The sequence below is a fragment of the Neovison vison genome, chromosome 1 (genome assembly GCF_020171115.1).
Source record: "Neovison vison isolate M4711 chromosome 1, ASM_NN_V1, whole genome shotgun sequence".
Taxonomy (NCBI): Eukaryota; Metazoa; Chordata; class Mammalia; order Carnivora; family Mustelidae; genus Neogale; species Neogale vison.
Genome location: NC_058091.1, coordinates 185,549,797 through 185,567,725, shown reverse-complemented (window position 1 = coordinate 185,567,725; position 17,929 = coordinate 185,549,797). Strand labels below are relative to the sequence as shown.

Genomic DNA, 17,929 nt, shown 5'->3' with positions numbered 1-17,929 from the left:
GGAGAGGGCAGTGACTACTCTTTCAGAGCCCTTTCCAAGTCCATCAACCATTTCCGTATAGCTGGGCTGTTAGGGCCTTCTTGGGCCACAATTCAAGGACAATGAAATCATGTGCCCAGGAGACTATTCCAGACTTTCTTAATAGCTGTGTTCTTTGCCATTAATGCTAAATCCTCCACGGGTTTAAATTATAGAAGTGACGTGACTGCACAATTAAATATTAGAAATGACCACTGAGTACATCCTGTTTATTGTTTATGATTTACACGGAAAATGATGGACTAGGGTTGTTGAACAATAAACCAATCATTACATTTAGACCTGGGCTTTTGAAAACTTGCATTCCATTTTAACAGTTCATATATATTTAACAGCTTATATATAAATCCAAATCACAAATAATCTTAAGAGTTAGTTAGCTCAGAGATAAACAATTAAGGAACACAATAGAAAACCACATGGATCTACCTTTAAATATCAGCATTCATATTACAAGAAAGAAGAAAATGTTTAAAAAAAATAGGATTATTAGGTCAAGTCACTTAACATAGAGAAGTAAGAGAAACAACATTTTTATCAGTATTTATACTTATTCCTAATTTACCTTCATATATTCTTAACTTTTCCAAAAGGATCCAAACAGTATTTCAGAGAATCAAACAATATTTTGGTATCTGAACTTTTCCGCTTCTGCTTATATTAACTTGTTACAATGAAAATCCTAAAATTTCAATTTTCTTAAATTTTTTTTTAAGCCAACTCTTATTCAACTTTTCTCCTTCACAGCAGCTGTTTATAGATAGTAGGGAGCCAAGAATGAAGGATAGAAACAGATGGAAAGCAAAAAGTACAACTGCTATCTTAAGTTCAGCTCTCAACACTACTGGTTGAGTTTGGAACCAAAACCTTTTAACAACTGGCATATAATAGCTAAATCTTAACAGGCAAAGAAGAAATATTTTCTTTGGGACAGCTGCTACTAGGAGAAGAAAACTGACGTCCCTTAATGCTGCCTAAATATAAGGGGGCGCTTGGGTGGCTCAGTGGGTTAAAGCCTCTGCTTTCGGCTCAGGTCATGAGAGTCCTCAGATCGAGTCCCGCATCGGGCTCTCTGCTCAGGGAGGAGCCTGCTTCTTCCCCCCTCTCTCTCTCTCTGCCTGCTTGTAATCTCTGTCTGTCAAATTTAAGAAAAAAAAAATTCTTAAAAAAACAAACTAACTGCCTAAATATAATTTGTGGCTTACTACAGAGCAATCTGTAGCAATGTCAGTTTAACCAGTAAGCATCACAACTGATCAATATTACTTAAAGGAAACAAATAACAACAAAAAAGAAACAAGAAAAAGAAAGAAAACAAATTAAAAATCACACTAGCCACGAAGTTCCACAATATACACATGAGAATTAAGTTTAATCTGATTTGACTCCTCGACACTGATCGTCAATGAAATATGGTATGGAAAGATCACAGAGTAGAAAACAAGCAAAGATTAGTTTATACAACAGTGACTATATACATCAGAAGGAAAACATGCTAGCTAATGCAACATTAAGGCCTGAATGTAAGCATTTCCAAAGTCACAGAAGCCCCAAAGAACCCCTAAATTACAAAGTCACCACATTACATGCATGCAATGTTCAGTTTTGTTTTACCCATAAAAGGATACACAGTATTTTGCTGTAAATACCAGACACACATTTACAATATATGCAAAAATTAGAATGCAAGTGTTATGTTCCTTATAGTTAAGCCTCAAATGTGCCAACAGTGAAAATTCATTTAAGAACGAAGAAAAGAGATGGAATATAAATACTCAAAGAAATTACACAAATAAAATGTAACTTTGCATTTGGGAAGCCATATAAATATTCCTTTTATGTGTCCCAACTAAATTACCAATGTACTACTCAGATGGATGTACACTCGCTACATGCTTTACAATTTTACTTGATCAAATGCAATATTCTAACACCTATCATTCTCTGGTACTGAGAGCAAATCACATCTGTAAGTTAAATATTATGTCCATCTTTGTACATATTTGCCTACTGGGTGTGATCACCTAAACGGAAAGCTATGCAATCTTATTTTGGAGTTACATAATTATGGATGACCCTAAAGGCCAAATTTCCCATAAAAAACAACTAAACAAAGCTCACTTCCTCATGTTTATAGAAGAATCTGAAAGGAACTCTTTGGGAGGGCAAATCTGGGGTCAGGGTCTTCTCTTCTCTTTTAGAGAAAGGAAAATAAGAAAGGAACCATGTTACATGTTCAGTTCTACTCACAGTCACTAGATGATCACCCTACTCCTTTTTTCACCCAGGGCTTAATTTGGTTTAATATGAAACAACCCATTTTTATTATTTATTTCCAGGTGAATAATTTTATCAAAATAAATTAGTGTAAAGAAACAAATGTACTATGAATAATCCTTATTCAGGAATACTTTAAAGAAATAAATTATAACACAGTAAGGTTTAGATATGTTATAAAAAGATGTGGCCAATTCTGTCCTATACCCCGTTAATTTTATGCTTTACACAAGTTGGTACAATTAACCTTCCAGGTTTTAAGGATCAGATTTCCTCTTGGATACAACAGAATGAATGTTTAAACACGTGATGCATGTTTTCAGACTTTCTAAAATATTTCTGAACCAAAATTACTTTAAACAAACTGTATCTAATATTTATAAATTTATAAACAAGCATATTTATAAATTTATAAATTAAAAAAAAATTATCTAAGAAATGTGCCATGAATGTTCTCAAGTATAATTGTAACCAGGTAGAAAGGGAAAAAGGATTTCATAAGGCCATCTAATTCACCTCATCATACCAAACACTGAGCACACTAGATTGTTCATAAGCTTTACTAACCTTACCTCAAGCACCAACCATAGTAAAACACTCATGCTTTGCTAACCTTACTTTAAGCACATCCACCACTAAGAAAGAGGAAAAAAAAAGTTATTTTACTATCTAACCATTCCAAGGGGATTACATTTAAGATCTTAAAATTTTGTGGTGATTAAGCCAAAATTTTGGCCTTTGTTTTGATTCTAAAAAGTCCTAATTTTAAACAAAGATGGAAGAGTAGACACCTTCCGAAAAAAACCACTCAGTATCATGAACCAAGAGGTTCTGATGTAGCAAAAGCAAAGCGACCAATGAAAAAAGCATGTTTTAGAATACTTTTTATTTCCAATGAAACCAAATTTTACTACTGTTGTGATCACAGTCTTCACATTTGATGCAAATAGGAGAGTTTAATTATAATCACTTAGTGGCAGTACTTCAGACAAAACCAATAATATGTGCCACATACATGATTATTTCTTCTGGAGAGAGTTAACTGGTAAGCTTGACTTTACAATTAATACCAACATGTTCAACGAAAGAAAATGGATGCACTGCTTCAACATTCAGCTTGAAAATGTTTAGTACTTTCTGCGAACCTAAATTTAGTTTAGAAAGGTTAATATTCTTCTTTCTAAACTATGGTATAGACTATATATAGGATTTTAAATTTATTTATATATAATTATTTGCACATCAGATTGAGAAGGGATTTGCAGAATGACTTTTAGACATAGTGATCTCATTCAAGGATTAAAGTTTAAGGGGCTTCTGCAGAGCTGTCAGCGGAAGGGGGGGCCTCCTGGTCAGGCTCAGAGGACGGAGCTGCCGATGCTTCGATGACGGCGGGTGGGAAGTGGCGGCGGCACACGGGGCACGTTCCCGACTGGAGGGGAAGAAAAACAAGGTCAGAGCCAAAGAAAAGGTCTTAACTGCCACACAGTATCTTAGCAAGGAAAAAACCCAAAAAACCCTCATTCTCATTCTCAAAGAAACAATGGTATCTGTTATCCTAAAAATCAAATCAAATAACTTAAAAACAAAAACTGAATCAACTTCAAACCCACATAATCCAGAGAAGCAAAAGTGTGATGCTATTTCCTCTTTATCCCAATCAGATTCTAATTTCTTTGAGGGTGAACAGCATCTCCTAATCATGTTTGTATCTTTCAGGTCAGTCATCTTTTACTCAGGATTAGTGGAGAGTCTACTACACTCCTTGCTCAGCGCTGTGCAATGTGAGCAAGGAGTCACTGGAAAATGAATAAGGATATGTTCCAGTGTGTCCCAGAGTTAGTGTGAGAATTAAATGAGAAAATATACAAGTCATCTACCAGTGCCTGACACATAGCAGGAACATTTAGATCCTTCTTAAGGCTTAGATACTTAATATGTGGGATTTTAAATACATGGGAATTGAAATAAAGGAGATATGAAGGACAGAAAAGGTGGAATTTAAGCTGGCCCTGCCTAGATCATCTAATCCTGCAGATGATATGGGGGAAAACCACACCAGCTAAGCAAATATAAACAAATGTACACAGGAGTCAATGTGAGCAGACAGGCTGGGGGCTAGATCACAGAATGCCTTGAAAGCTAAGAGAGAAATTTTAGATTTTATAATGGAATGGTGAAAATTTTCCACATTGGATCTTACAAATCTTTTTTAAAATAATTTTTTAAAAAAAGATTTTATTTATTTATTTGACAGACAGAGATCACAAGTAAGCAGAGAGGCAGGCAGAGAGAGAGAGGAGGAAGCAGGCTCCCTGCTGAGCAGAGAGCCCCATGCGGGGCTTGATCCCAGGACCCTGAGACTGTGAGCTGAGCTAAAGGCAGAGGCTTTAACCCACTGAGCCACCCACGCACCCCTGGATCTTACAAATCTTAAGTAGAACTTTGACAACCATGAAGTGGCAGTAGAAGGGTAGCAACAGCAAAGAAAGCAAAAGGAAAGAAAGGAAAAGGAGGAAGGAGAGGAGGAAGAAAGAAGGGGAAAAGGGAGGGAGTAGCTATAGGGAACAGAGGGAGTTATATCCCTAAGTACATAAGCTGTGAAAGTGATTTGGGAATTTCTACCTTACTGCCTATAAAAATACTTTGTGTAAAAACAGAGTTCACAGAGAAGATTTTAAATAAGACTCTTTGTTTTTTTCTTAATTCAAATATAGTTAAAAATAATTGGGTAAATATTTAGGGAGAATCTATATAGTTGGAATAGGAGGTTTCTTGTAGGTGATTACATATTTCTCATATACATTTTCAAAGACCTTGATTTATATTAGCGGAATATATGTATATTATTACAGTACTTTGAGAGGTGCCAAAGGCTTTTTTTTGCTTGTGATATTTTTGAAAACACAAATTTCAGGGATATGATTAAAGATCTACTAGGTTTATCCTAAAATGATTTTTTGATATTTAAGCATTTCCAAAAATGATTAAATATGCTAAGCAATTAGTGTTTTCTATGTTGTTTTTCAGAAATGTTAGTAAAGTAAAATAGTTTCACATTATCATTAATCTGTAATCATTAAATTGTAATCAATCTTTAATACTTAATTAAAAAGTACTACAAGTGTATAGCTGAATAAAATAGGCTTAAAAGATACTATCATCACTAACTTACAGGAGGAACTATTAAAATATTAATTTCAAAAAAAGTAAAAATAAAACTCACCTTCTGTAGCCAAATTGAGACACAAGGTTTGTGAAAGAAATGGTGACAGGGAAGCTCTGTTGCTATATCATCCTTAATATACTCACTGCAACAGATTGGACAGCACTGCTCTTGACCAATTGCTGAAAATCAAAAATAATCTGATCAATCCCATAGAGTTCAATTTTAATAAAACTGAAAACCAACATATTAACTCACAGATGATACCTATGACAGAAGAGCCATCCTTGAAAAAGTAATTGCCAAACATGCTTCTGTAATAAATGACAATTTGGAATTTAATAAGTACTGCTTTTGTAGAAAAGTTGGCTGAGGCACATTTGTTCCAGTCCGTGACTTAATAAATTAAAAATATTCTTCCGTTAGGTGAAAGTTTGTCAGAATCTGGCTCCACAGAAAAACTAAGGAAAGTTTCTAGTAGTCAGTATTTTATCTTTCAGGTACATTGATAATATATGAAAACATGAAATGTGTTATGTGACATCAGAGATCAACTTTGCCCTTACCGGTGTGGTCTTCAAGAACAAGGGTCTCTGGAAGACCATCAATGCTTTCCTTACTGGCTGGTGGATTGGCCACCTCAACATCCACTGCCAGAGACTCTAAATGTGCCAATGCAGTCTAAAAAAGAAGTCACAGCTCCTTGTTAGAAAAATACTTTAAAACAGTAATAAAAAGCAATTTTTTAAGGTATCTTTCAAAATTATATGCACCACTAGTTTCTTCTGCTTCAATACCCTGCCCTTTTTGTCTCCTCCCAAAAGGAATCATCGCCACACCAAAACGTCAAAAAGTATCCAAAAAAGCACCGTACTTCTCATAAGAACAACAAAAATCTATCTTGTCTCAAGAATCATCTACTTGCCCACCACATCTGTATCTTCAGAAGAGTGGTTACCTCTACCAACTTATGAGGTCCTGTGTGAAAGCAATAAGATGCAACAAAGTGAACACTTTTGGACAGGCTCAACATATGAAAGATAAAATGTGACCGAGGTTACCAGATGATGTTCAAGTTATAGAAGCAAACAAATAATATATTTCTGAATGGCTGTATCTATCACTGGCAAAGAGTCAGCACATCCACATGACTATTTTTACTAATATTACTGGGTTATCTGAGATGTGAACTTTAATCAGGGGTTCAATGTCTATATAAATTTACCATTCTAACAACGATGAAAGGAACAATAGATCATATAACATCTTAGTATAATCCTTCTGTGGCTTGATTAGCCCTTCCGGCTACAATTAGAACTACAGGTAGGACTTATATTCATGGGATCCAAAAGGTAGAAACCCAAACACCCATCAACAGATGAATGGATAAACAAAATATGGTTGGTAAAGTGTATAGTCAAATTCAGAGTACTTTGATACTATAATTTAATGTGTCAACTGCTTTATTCTAGTATAAAGGTTAAAGGAAAAGAGTTATCACTATAGCACAATAATTTGTTAATAATATACAATATAAAAAGAGGTGAACTGTAACATCAAATACATAAAAGGGAGGAATAAAAGTAGAGGTGTTTTTTTTTTTCTTTTAAAGATTTTATTTATTTATTTGACAGACAGAGATCACAAGCAGGCAGAGAGGCAGGCAGAGAGAGGGAGGAAGCAGGCTCTCTGCCGAGCAGAGAGCCTGATGTGGGGCTCGATCCCTGGACCCTTCGACCATGACCTGAGCCAAAGGCAGAGGCTTAACCCACTGAGCCACCGAGGCACCCCAAAAGTAGGGTTTTTGTATGTAATATAAGTTTAGTTGCTATACCATAAAACAGAGTGTTAAGATTTTTTTTTTTTATATAAGCCTCATGGTTACCACAAAGCACAAATCTATGTTAGATTCATAAAAGATAGAGAAAAGTAAATTAAACACCACCACTATGGAAAATCAAGTCACAAAAGAAGGCAGCAAGAGAGGGAGAATGGAAAAAGAGAACTAAAAAATAACTAGACAACAACTAGTAAGACGGTATAAGTAAAGTCCTTACTTACAAACAATTATTCTAAATGTAAATGGACCAAATTCTCTAGGCAACAGGCAGAAAGTGGCTGGCTGGATTGAAAAAGCAAGACCCAACTATATGCTGCCTACAAGAGACCCACTTCAGCTTTAAGGACACACAGGCTCAATGTGAAGAGACGGAAAAAGATATTCCATGCAAACAGAAACCAAAGAGAGCAGGGGTAGCTACATTTGTATCAGAAAAAATAGACTTCAGGCCTGGGCACCTGAGTGGCTCAGTGGGTTTTAAGCCTCTTCCTTCCGCTCAGGTTGTGATCCCAGGGTTCTGGGATTGAGACCAGCCTCAGGCTCTCTGCTCAGCAGGGAGCCTGCTTCCTCCTCTCTCTCTGCCTGCCTCTCCATCTACTTGTGATCTCCATCAAATAAATAAAACCTTTAAAAAAAAAAATAGACTTCAGGCCAACAATGGTTAACAAGTGACCAGGTTATTTTTTTAATAATAAGGGGTCAATTGCTCAAGAGGATAAAATAATGACAAATAAATATGCACCCAATATTAGAGCACCTAAGTATATTAAGCAAATAAAAGTAGATCTGAAGTGAGATTATACAACAATAAATAATACTAGGGGACTTCAATACCTAATTTTAAAGAATGGATCATCCAGATAGAAAATGAGAAATAAAACATTAGACCTGAACTACACTTCAGCTAAAATCGATCTAAGAATATACAAAAAATTCCATGCAACAGCAAAAGACTACACATTCTTCTCAAGTGCACATAAAACCTTCTCTAGAATAGATCATATGGAAGGTTATAAAACAAGTCTTAGCAAATTTAAGAAGACTGAAATTGTACAAACTTTCTTTCTGACCAAAATGGCAAGAAACAAAAAAATCAACAACAGAAAGAAAATGCAAAAATTTACAAATATGTGAAAATTAAAAAACACATTCCTGAAAAACCAATGGGTCAAAGAAGAAATCAAAAGGGATCTTGAAATAAAAACAAATGGACTGGAAGAGATTATGCTGAGTGAAATCAGTCAAGCAGAGAGAGTCAATTATCATATGGTTTCACTCATTTGTGGAGCATAACCAATAGCATGGAGGACAAGGGGCGTTAGAGAGGAGTAGGGAATTTGGGTAAATTGGAAGGGGAGGTGAACCATGAGAGACTATGGACTCTGAAAAACAGTCTGAGGGGTTTGAAGTGGCGGGGGGGTGGGAGGTTGGGGTACCAGGTGGTGGGTATTATAGAGGGCACAGCTTGCATGGAGCACTGGGTGTGGTGAAAAAATAATGAATACTGTTTTTCTGAAAATAAATAAATTGGGGAAAAAAAAAAAAGAAAATTATAGGAAAAAAAAAAAAAAACAAATGGAAACAACAGCATGTCAAAATCTACAGGCTGATGCAAAGGCAGTTCTGAGAGGGAAGTTTATAGTGATAAATGCCTAAATATGCTACATATTAAAAAAAAAACCTCAAGTAAACAATCTAACTTTACAATTCAAGGAAACAGAAAATGAAGAACAAACAAAGTCAAAGTTGGCAGAAATTAGAGCAGAAATGAATGAAACAGAAATCAGAAAAACACAAAATACCAAAACTAAATGTTGTTTTTTTTAAAAAATAAACCAAAATGCTAAATCTTTAGTTAGACTAAGAAAAAAAGAAGAGACTCAAATAAAATTAGAAATGAAAGAAGATGTTATAGCTGATACTACAAAAATACAAAGGATCATAGCAGACTATCACGAATAATTACACACCAACAAAATGGATAACCTATAAGAAATGGGTACATTCCTAGAAATGTACACAACATGCTGACATCAAGAAGAAACAGAAAATGTGAACAGACTAACATAAGTAATACTGAATCAGTAGTCAAAAATATACCCCCCAAAAAAGGCCAGGATCAGATGGTTTTCCTGGACAATCCTTTCAAACATTTAATGAATTAAAAGCCAATCCTTTTCAAGGATTTTCCCAAAAAAATGAGAAAGAGGGAACACCCTCAAATTCACTGTTTAAAGCCAGCATTATCCTGACGCCAGAGTCAGATTAAGACATAAGAAAGAAAATTAAAGTCCAATCACTCTGATGAACATAGATGCAGAAATCCTCAACTAAATTCCTGCAAGCTGAACTCAACAGCACCTGAAAAGGTTCATACACTACAATTAAGTGGGATTTATCCCTGGATGCAAGAATGGTTGCAACACATGCAAGTCAATAAATGTGGTATTACGGAGTAAGAGATAAATATCATATGATTATCTTAATAAACACAGAAAAAAACATTTGACAAAACTATCATTCTTTCACAACAAAAGCTCTCAATGAATTAGGTACAGAAGGAATGTACCTCAACATAATTAAGGTATCCATGTATGACAAGACCACATCTAATGTCATAATCAACAGTGAGAGGCTAAATGCTTTTAAGATTAAGAACAAGATAAGGGTGCCCAATCTCAGCACTCCTATTCAATACGGTACTGAAAGTCCTAGCCAGAGCATTAAGGCAAGAAAAAGGAATAAAAGGCATCCAAATTGGAAAGGAGGAAGTAAAACTGTCTTTGTTTGCAGATTTCATCTTTTATGTAGCAAATCCCAAAGACGCAAAGACCCAAAGACCCAAATCTCAAAAAGTTGTTTGGACTAATCAACAAATTCAGGGAAGCTCTATGGTATAAAATCAAGATATAGAAATCAGTTGGGTTTCTGTACACTAACAAAGAAATATCTGAGAAAGAGATAAAACAATCCCAATCACAATGCATCAAAAGCAATAAAGTACTTAGGAATAAACTTAACCAAGAAGGTGAAAGATTCCATTTACTGAAAACTGAAAAACGAAAGAGAATGAAGATATAATGGAAAGATATTCCATGTTAAGGAACTGGAAGAATTAATATTAAAATGTCCACACTACCCAAAGCAATCTACAGATTAAATGCAATTCCTATCCAAATTCCAATGGTATTTTTGACAGAAATAGAAAAAAAATTTCTAAAATTTGTATGGAACCACTAAGGCCCGGAATGGCCAAAGCAAAGAACAAAAGCTGGGGGTATCACACTTTCTCATTTCAAACTATACTACAAAACTGCAGTAATCGAAAACAGTTTGGTAGTGGCATAAAAATACTTAGACCTGTGGAACAGAATCAAGAACGCAGAAATAAATCCCGGCATATATGGACAATTAATATTTTTGACAAGGGAGCAAGGAATTTTCACTCAGGAAAGGATAATGGCTTTAATAAATGATATTGGAAAAACCAGTTAATCGCACACAGAAGGGTAACTGCATATATAAACTGTATCACTACCTTAGCACCACTCACAAAAATTAACTCCACATGGACTAAGGACTTTAAGACCTGAAACCATAAAATTTCTAGAAGAAAACGCTGGTCCTTGACGCTGATCTTGCCAATGATTTTTTGAGTATGACAACAAAGGCACAGCAACAAAAGCAAAAATAACTAAGTGGACTATGTTAGATTAAAGAGCTTCTGCATATCAAAAGAAACCATTAACAAAATGAAAAAATCAAACTACAGAGTAGAGGAAAATATTTGCAAATCATGTATCTGATAAGACATTGATACCTGAAACATAAAAGGAACTCTCACAACTCAGTAAAAAAGAAACCAAAACCAAAAACTGACTTAAAAATGGGTAGAGGAATGAGCAGATATTTTCCCAAAGAAGACATACAAACAAGTAAGTACATAAAAAGATGCTCAACATCACTAATCATCAGAGAAATGGAAATCAGAATCACAGTGAGGTATCACTTCACAAGGGTTAACAATGGCTATCACAGAAAGACAAGAAAGAACAAGTATTGGCAAAGATGTGGAAATAAGGGAACCCCTTGAACTTTTGGTGAGAATATAAATTGGTACAGTCATCATGAAAAACAGTATAAAAGTTCCTCCAAATATTAACAGAACTACCATATGATCCTACAATTTCACTTCTGAGTATACATCTAAGGAAAATGAAGTCAGGATCTTGGAGCAATATCTGTACTCCCATGTTCACTGCAGTATTATTCACAATAGCCAAGATATGGGAATAACCTAAATGTCCATCAATAAATGAACAGATAAAGATGAGGTACCTATATATACATACTGGAATTATTATTCAGTCATAAGAAAGAAAAAATTCCTGCTACCTGAAATATGTCAGGCAGAGAACGTAAATACCCAATCATATAATTTACAGGTGGAATCTAAAAAACCTGAACTCACAGAGAGAACAGAGGATAGAATGGTGAGGAGTAGGGGAAGCAGGGAGATGGTGGCCAGAGGGTATAAACTTCCAGTTGTAAGATCAATAAATTCTGGGGATCTATGCAAACAGGGTGATATAATTAACAATACTGTATTATATACATGAAAGTTGCTGAGAGTAAAAATCTCGAATGTTCTTACCACAAGAAAAAAATGGAAATTACGTGAGGTGATGCAGGTGTTAACTAACCCTACAGTGATAATCATTTTGTTCAATGTAAGTGTATCAAACCAACACCTTGTACACCTTAAACTTATAAAATATTATATGTCCCTGATACCTCAATAAAGCCAAGAAAAATGTGGTATATACATACAATGAAATATTACTGAGCTTTCAAAAGCAAATTCTGACACATGCTACAACACGGATGAACCTTTAAAGCATATGCTGAGTGAAATAACTGGTCACAGAAGGATAAATACAGATGCCACTTAAACGAGGTACCAAAAGTAGTAAAGCTCAGAGACATAAGTAGAATGGTAGTTGCCATGGGTTGGGGAGAGGAAGGAGCAGGGACTTACTGTTCACAATGTACTTAATGCTCCTTAACTGTATACTAAATAGTGGTTAGGTAATTTTACATTATGTATATGTTACCACAATAAAAAGGAAGCTGGGCCTCCCATGTAGGATTCTACCTGACAGTTAACATTGCCCTCTCTTGGATGGCAGACATAACCTTTTGTATACTCTTCAGGATTTAGCTTGGATAATGTCACAATGAATTATGTCTTTCCAAAAAGAATCTGACGTAACTTACAACAGACGATATGGCCAAGGCCTAAGCCAAGTCAGAACAAAGAAAAGGAGAAAGCAAAAAAGGTTCATCATAAGAGTTAGTAAATACACCTAATAATTCTGAACACCAATTTGACTCTGAGTTTGCAGAGACTGCAAAAAGAAAAACAGTGTGCCAGAAAAGGAATTACTGACTCCTACCTCCAAATTCACCTTTCATTTCTGTCTGTTAAAATAGATCTGGGCCTTTTGAGTATTTTTCCCTTGTTGGCCTACATGACCTTAGGTTTTGTCAGTAGAGAGCTCTGGCGAGATCTCACAGAAGTACTTTGCTGCTTGGTTCTAGTGGGCTTGCTGGGAAGGCCCGTAATGTGGAAGGGTTTCCTATGGTGGACTTCTGTGTCACAGATGACTTCTCCAGCAGGAGGCACCTCTAGTGCCAGGGGCTTCTCCATCGCCTGGCTCCAGAAGCACATGTCATTTCTCCAGCGCCTGACAGATGCTATATAAGGTAGCCAGCAGATTCCCCTGGCACCTGTCTTGGGTGGCTTTGCAGCAGTGTGCTTCCAGTTAGTCATGTCCTTGTAAACAGTTTCTTTAACGCTCCAGAAGGCGGATTTCCAGCAAGTTCTGCCAGCAGAGTAGCACAAGCATTTCTCTAAGAGCCATAGCTATGCCCTCCCAACAGCCTGGATCTCAGCCCCAAGCGGAGATGGGGGTGGGGTGTGTGTGCTCTTCCTAAGGTTATTCCTTAAATCTGCTATTCCTGCTTCTGGCCAACAGAAATGACATGTTATCAATACAAAGCCTGATTACAAATAATCACATTAATCACAATCAAACTACCATTGGGGTCCACTGCAATGAAGTGCCAACTAATACATGTGTCTTGGGAGCCCAGGTGCCTGCTGCACTTGACCTTATGACAATAATGATGACTGTAAAATCTAATGTGGGATGAGATCCTTTAGAGTGTCCCTGCTCACATACGAAGAGAAAAGAGAAAAAGACAAAAGAAAAAGGGCCATTAACTCTCAGAGCAAGGTACTGTGTAAGAATCACAGTTTCCACTGTAGCCCTAGAACAAATATCTTCTCTCTGAAAATCAAACACAAAATTTAATTGTGTGAAATGCTAAATTAAAATGAGAGTTTAATTCTGTCTTGTCAAGTTTCTTGAAAGTTGTGTCACTGACTGGCTTAATCAGGATTCTGATACTTAAAATGGGAACATCTGGTTGGGCTCAGTGGAAAAAGACTATTTTGAATTCCCAAGTCACTCAGAGCCTCCTTCTTCCAGTAGAAGTAGCATACCTTCCACAGACCAGCTTTTCTCATCTTGAGAATCCTGTAATAATCCCGCTTGGAGTGTATATCTCTTATTATTTCTATGCCCAACAGTGAATTATCGAAAACAACATCGTCCAAAAAAAGGGCAGGATGATCAAGAACACACACTCTTCAGGAATGTAGGTTTAGGTCACTCCATCAGGTAAAGATGCCTAACCAGCTGAGATTCTTGCTGAAGGCACACAAAATATAGAATGGGTTACTGAAGAAGGAATCCACAGCTCTCAACTATAGCCTGTGACCAAATATAAAAACAAGGACTAGTAGGCTTTGCATATTTTCTATGAGCTTGTTACGTGTTTATTTGTATCTGCTAACCATTTTCTTTTTCCTTCCCATTTTTATTTCATATGGCAGTTAACTTTACAATTTAGTTTTATATAAGAGAATGCTCAATGTGACTGAATTTGTAGAGTAATTAATATTTAGTGATGGATATAATGACCCTTGGAGTCTGCTCATCTGTTCATTCTTGAGCTAGGGTGAAAACCTCTCCACTTTAAGAATAGGTGTATCTCGTTAAGTGGAATAGTTGCACTGCTGCTGAAAGGAGCTCAAATGCATGTAGAAAGGTGTATGGGATCCAACTGGACTCTTTTCCAGTTATTACTGTTCCTCAAATCTAAGTTCACTGTTTTTGTCAGCTCTGTGAAAACGGATTTGGGCTATTTAAGTATTTTCCTCTGATAGCTGTCACACATTAAGCTTTGTTCACAGAAGACGCTGCAGAGACACTGCAGAAGGAAAAGGGCTTTGCTTCTAATCCCAGCGTGTCTACTTGACACCGGTTTCCATGGCATGCGTGGTTCTCTCCAGCAGCAGACTTTGGCAATGCCCACAGCTTCTCCAGCATCTAGCTCTTATAATGCAAGCTGCCAGCAGCACTCAGGGGCCAGCAGCTCCCCCAGCATCCACCCTGGACAGTTCTGTAGCGGACTGCTTCCAGTTAGACATCTCCCTATAAATAGCCTTCCCCGGCAACACCCCAGGGCTGATTTCCAGCAAGTTCTGCCAGTGCAGCACTAGACTTCTATGCCATTCAGCAAGTCACAGCTGTGCCAACTCTATCAAAGTTTAAATCCCAGCCCTGGAGTGAAGTGGGACTCTTTCTTAAGTGATCTGAGCCCGACATGTGGTGGCTATTCCTTGTATGTGCTTTTTCTATATTCTTTAGAAGTATCTTTATTTCTTACTAAATAAATCCTTATTACTCTAATCACCAATTATAGTTAACAATTCTTTATATTAAACTTCCGCATCAGGAAACAGAAAATGGAAAGTAATAGCCTAATACTTGTCCCTTCTTTCTCATATAACTATAATCATGAATCTCCTCCAATTCCCTGCGTACTTCTCAAGACAGAATGCAAGAATTCATATGTACTAGTACCACATGTTTTAAAAAAGAGGGGGGCGGTACTATTTAAAGCAAGTTCCATTTTTGGTAAGATACTTGTGCTTTGATACATGTTTGTCTCTATAGGTTCATTATTCCTTTATGAGGATTATCCGCCCATCTGCAAGTGCTAATACATACCTGGAATTTCACATATGTAAAAATAATTTATTGGCTTGGTACTGACAAATATTTAAGGTGATCTGGAGTCACTTATAAGTAACAAAAGTAAGAGAGACTCCTTTAAAACCACAGCTAAGAAAATCCATAAAAATACAAAAATCTATCTACACCCCAAACATTATACTTTTGTAAGTTAGTCCAAACATCAGAAAGACAACAAAATAGACTAAACAGCACAACTGGAATATACTTAGGTTTAAAGTAGCATAATCCTTTGTCAGTACAAAATCTTTTTTTTAAAGAATAAAGCACTATTTAGTTTTGAAAGAATGAAGATTTACAACAAGTGATTTAATACTGATTTTTGAATGATAATTGAATCCAGATTTGCCAGATGACTACCATCTGTTTGACTGATTTGAATAAATTTTCAATACAGCCATTTACTGAGAACTTACACTGCACCAGCTATTTTTCTATGTGCTTTAACATAATGTCAAAATAATCCATAAGGTAAATTTTATTACTCCCATTTTGTAGATGAGGACCTGAAACTTGTGGAGGTTAAATGGATGGTACAAGGTCACACAGCCTAAATAAATCCATCTAACTCAAAAGCATGTGCTCTTCCTCATGAACTACTTTCTTAAGGCTGATAACACAGTATATATGAGGTGCTCTGTAATGTGTAAAGACTTTCCAGGGGCCCATGGGTATGGAGAGTGTTAAGAGACTCAATTTCAATTCAATTAACTTTCTTTCATAACCTTTCCTTAAACTGATCTGCCTAAAAATGTACCTGCAGTCAAAGTATCATTGCTGGGTCTACAGTCCCATATTCCTTTTTATATTAATCTTCTCTCACGTTATAAATAAAAGCATACTTCTTACCCATTCAAAGGGGCAATATGAAATACTGGGGTCAAACTGAAGTAATGACTGAGTAACAATTTATTTATTTATTTATTTTTTGACAGACAGATCACAAGTAGGCAGAGAGACAGGCAGAGAGAGAGAGAGAGAGAGAGAGAGAGAGAGGAGGAAGCAGGTTCCCTGCTGAGCAGAGAGCCCGAAGTGGGGCTCGATGCCAGGACTCTGGGATCATGACCTGAGCCGAAGGCAGAGGTTTTAACCCACTGAGCCACCCAGGCGCACCATGAGTAACATTTTTGTAGGTAGGTCCAGTCACCTGCTTTCAAGAAAACTGGAGGATCTAGATAATCTGTCAAGTTGATGTGACTCTGGCAAATTGCTCAGAAAAACTAAATGACATTACTATGATAAACTCCTTTCATTCCCACCAATTTATTATGTGAACGAAGTTTCTCAAGCTTACATTCATAAAGATGAAAAACAAAACTGATGTTGAACTATATCTCATCTTAGGAATACATAAAATTTAATAAGGAAGGAAATTAAGAAATGCATTTCCGGTAAAATTTTACTTTATGTTTCAATATTTATCAACATTTATAAATTTGTTTTTGATCAGCTGGATGCAACAATCAATTTTAACTCAATCTAAACCAATTTTGTGTATTTAAATTCTTTTTTTTTTTTTTTAAGATTTTATTTATTTATTTGACAGACAGAAATCACAAGTAGGCAGAGAGGCAAGCAGAGAGACAGGTGGAGGCAGGCTCCCTGCTAAGCACAGAGCCTGATTTGGGGCTTGATCCCAAGACCCTAGGATCATGACCTGAGCCGAAGGCAGAGGCTTTAACCCACTGAGCCACCCAAACATCTTGAACATGTTTTTATTGTAAAAAGATATGATAGGGTAAACAATACTGTTTAGGGTTTATGTTAAAAAATTTTAGATGTCAACGTAACTGTGCAAAGGGAAATATTTTTTTTCCAAAACTGGTTTGGAATAAAAAGCTTTATTATCTTTGTATCAAACAGTTAAAGATCTTAAATATTTTGTCCTGTTCACACCCAAATTTGAGACAAGATAGGAGACACATGTTTATTGTCAGTATTTTCACCAAAAGCCTCTATCTGGAAAAACAGATCAGTCTGCTATTAGGAAAATAACAGAAATGAAAACAACCAGCGCCGCAGAGATCAGATTGCTTGAGAAAAAAACAAATAAAAGCACACAGTTTGTGTTTTTAGTTGTTGTTGTTTCATTTAAAGACTGTTGTTAAATTTAAAAGGAAAAATCATAAATTATAAATTATTTCAGATAAATTATTATAATTTATAATAATATAAATTATTTCATGATTAAATAACTGGATACTAGACATAGAAAAAGAAAGATTTCTAGACTGACAGGAAGACTGAACTGTATTCATTGTCAACTGAATTCAAATAAAATAAAGCTGAGCATTAAAGCTGAGGAAGCTGTAAATAAATAAAATCTTTAAAAAAAAAAAAAAAAAAAAAAAAAAAGCTGAGGAAGCTGTTAAACTGTAGTGAAAAGAGACACTTAAGACCATCAGTCAGAAGCAGGAGGACAGATTGGTCAGAATGACCTGT

General features: G+C 35.9%; 1 protein-coding gene across 2 annotated transcripts in view; it reads right to left on the bottom strand.

Moving 5' to 3' along the window:
• Nucleotides 1–1,385: 1,385 nt before the first annotated feature.
• The window catches only part of PJA2 (praja ring finger ubiquitin ligase 2), a 72,109-nt gene continuing 55,565 nt past the window's right edge, over nucleotides 1,386–17,929 (bottom strand). For both annotated transcript variants that reach the window (XM_044264353.1, XM_044264357.1), the window contains exons 8-10: nucleotides 6,049–6,163; nucleotides 5,543–5,664; nucleotides 1,386–3,748 (exon numbers count right to left, since the gene is read on the bottom strand). In XM_044264353.1, the coding sequence (XP_044120288.1) occupies nucleotides 3,623–3,748; nucleotides 5,543–5,664; nucleotides 6,049–6,163 (363 nt within the window). In that variant the 3' untranslated portion in view covers nucleotides 1,386–3,622. The remainder of the gene's footprint in view (nucleotides 3,749–5,542; nucleotides 5,665–6,048; nucleotides 6,164–17,929) is intronic.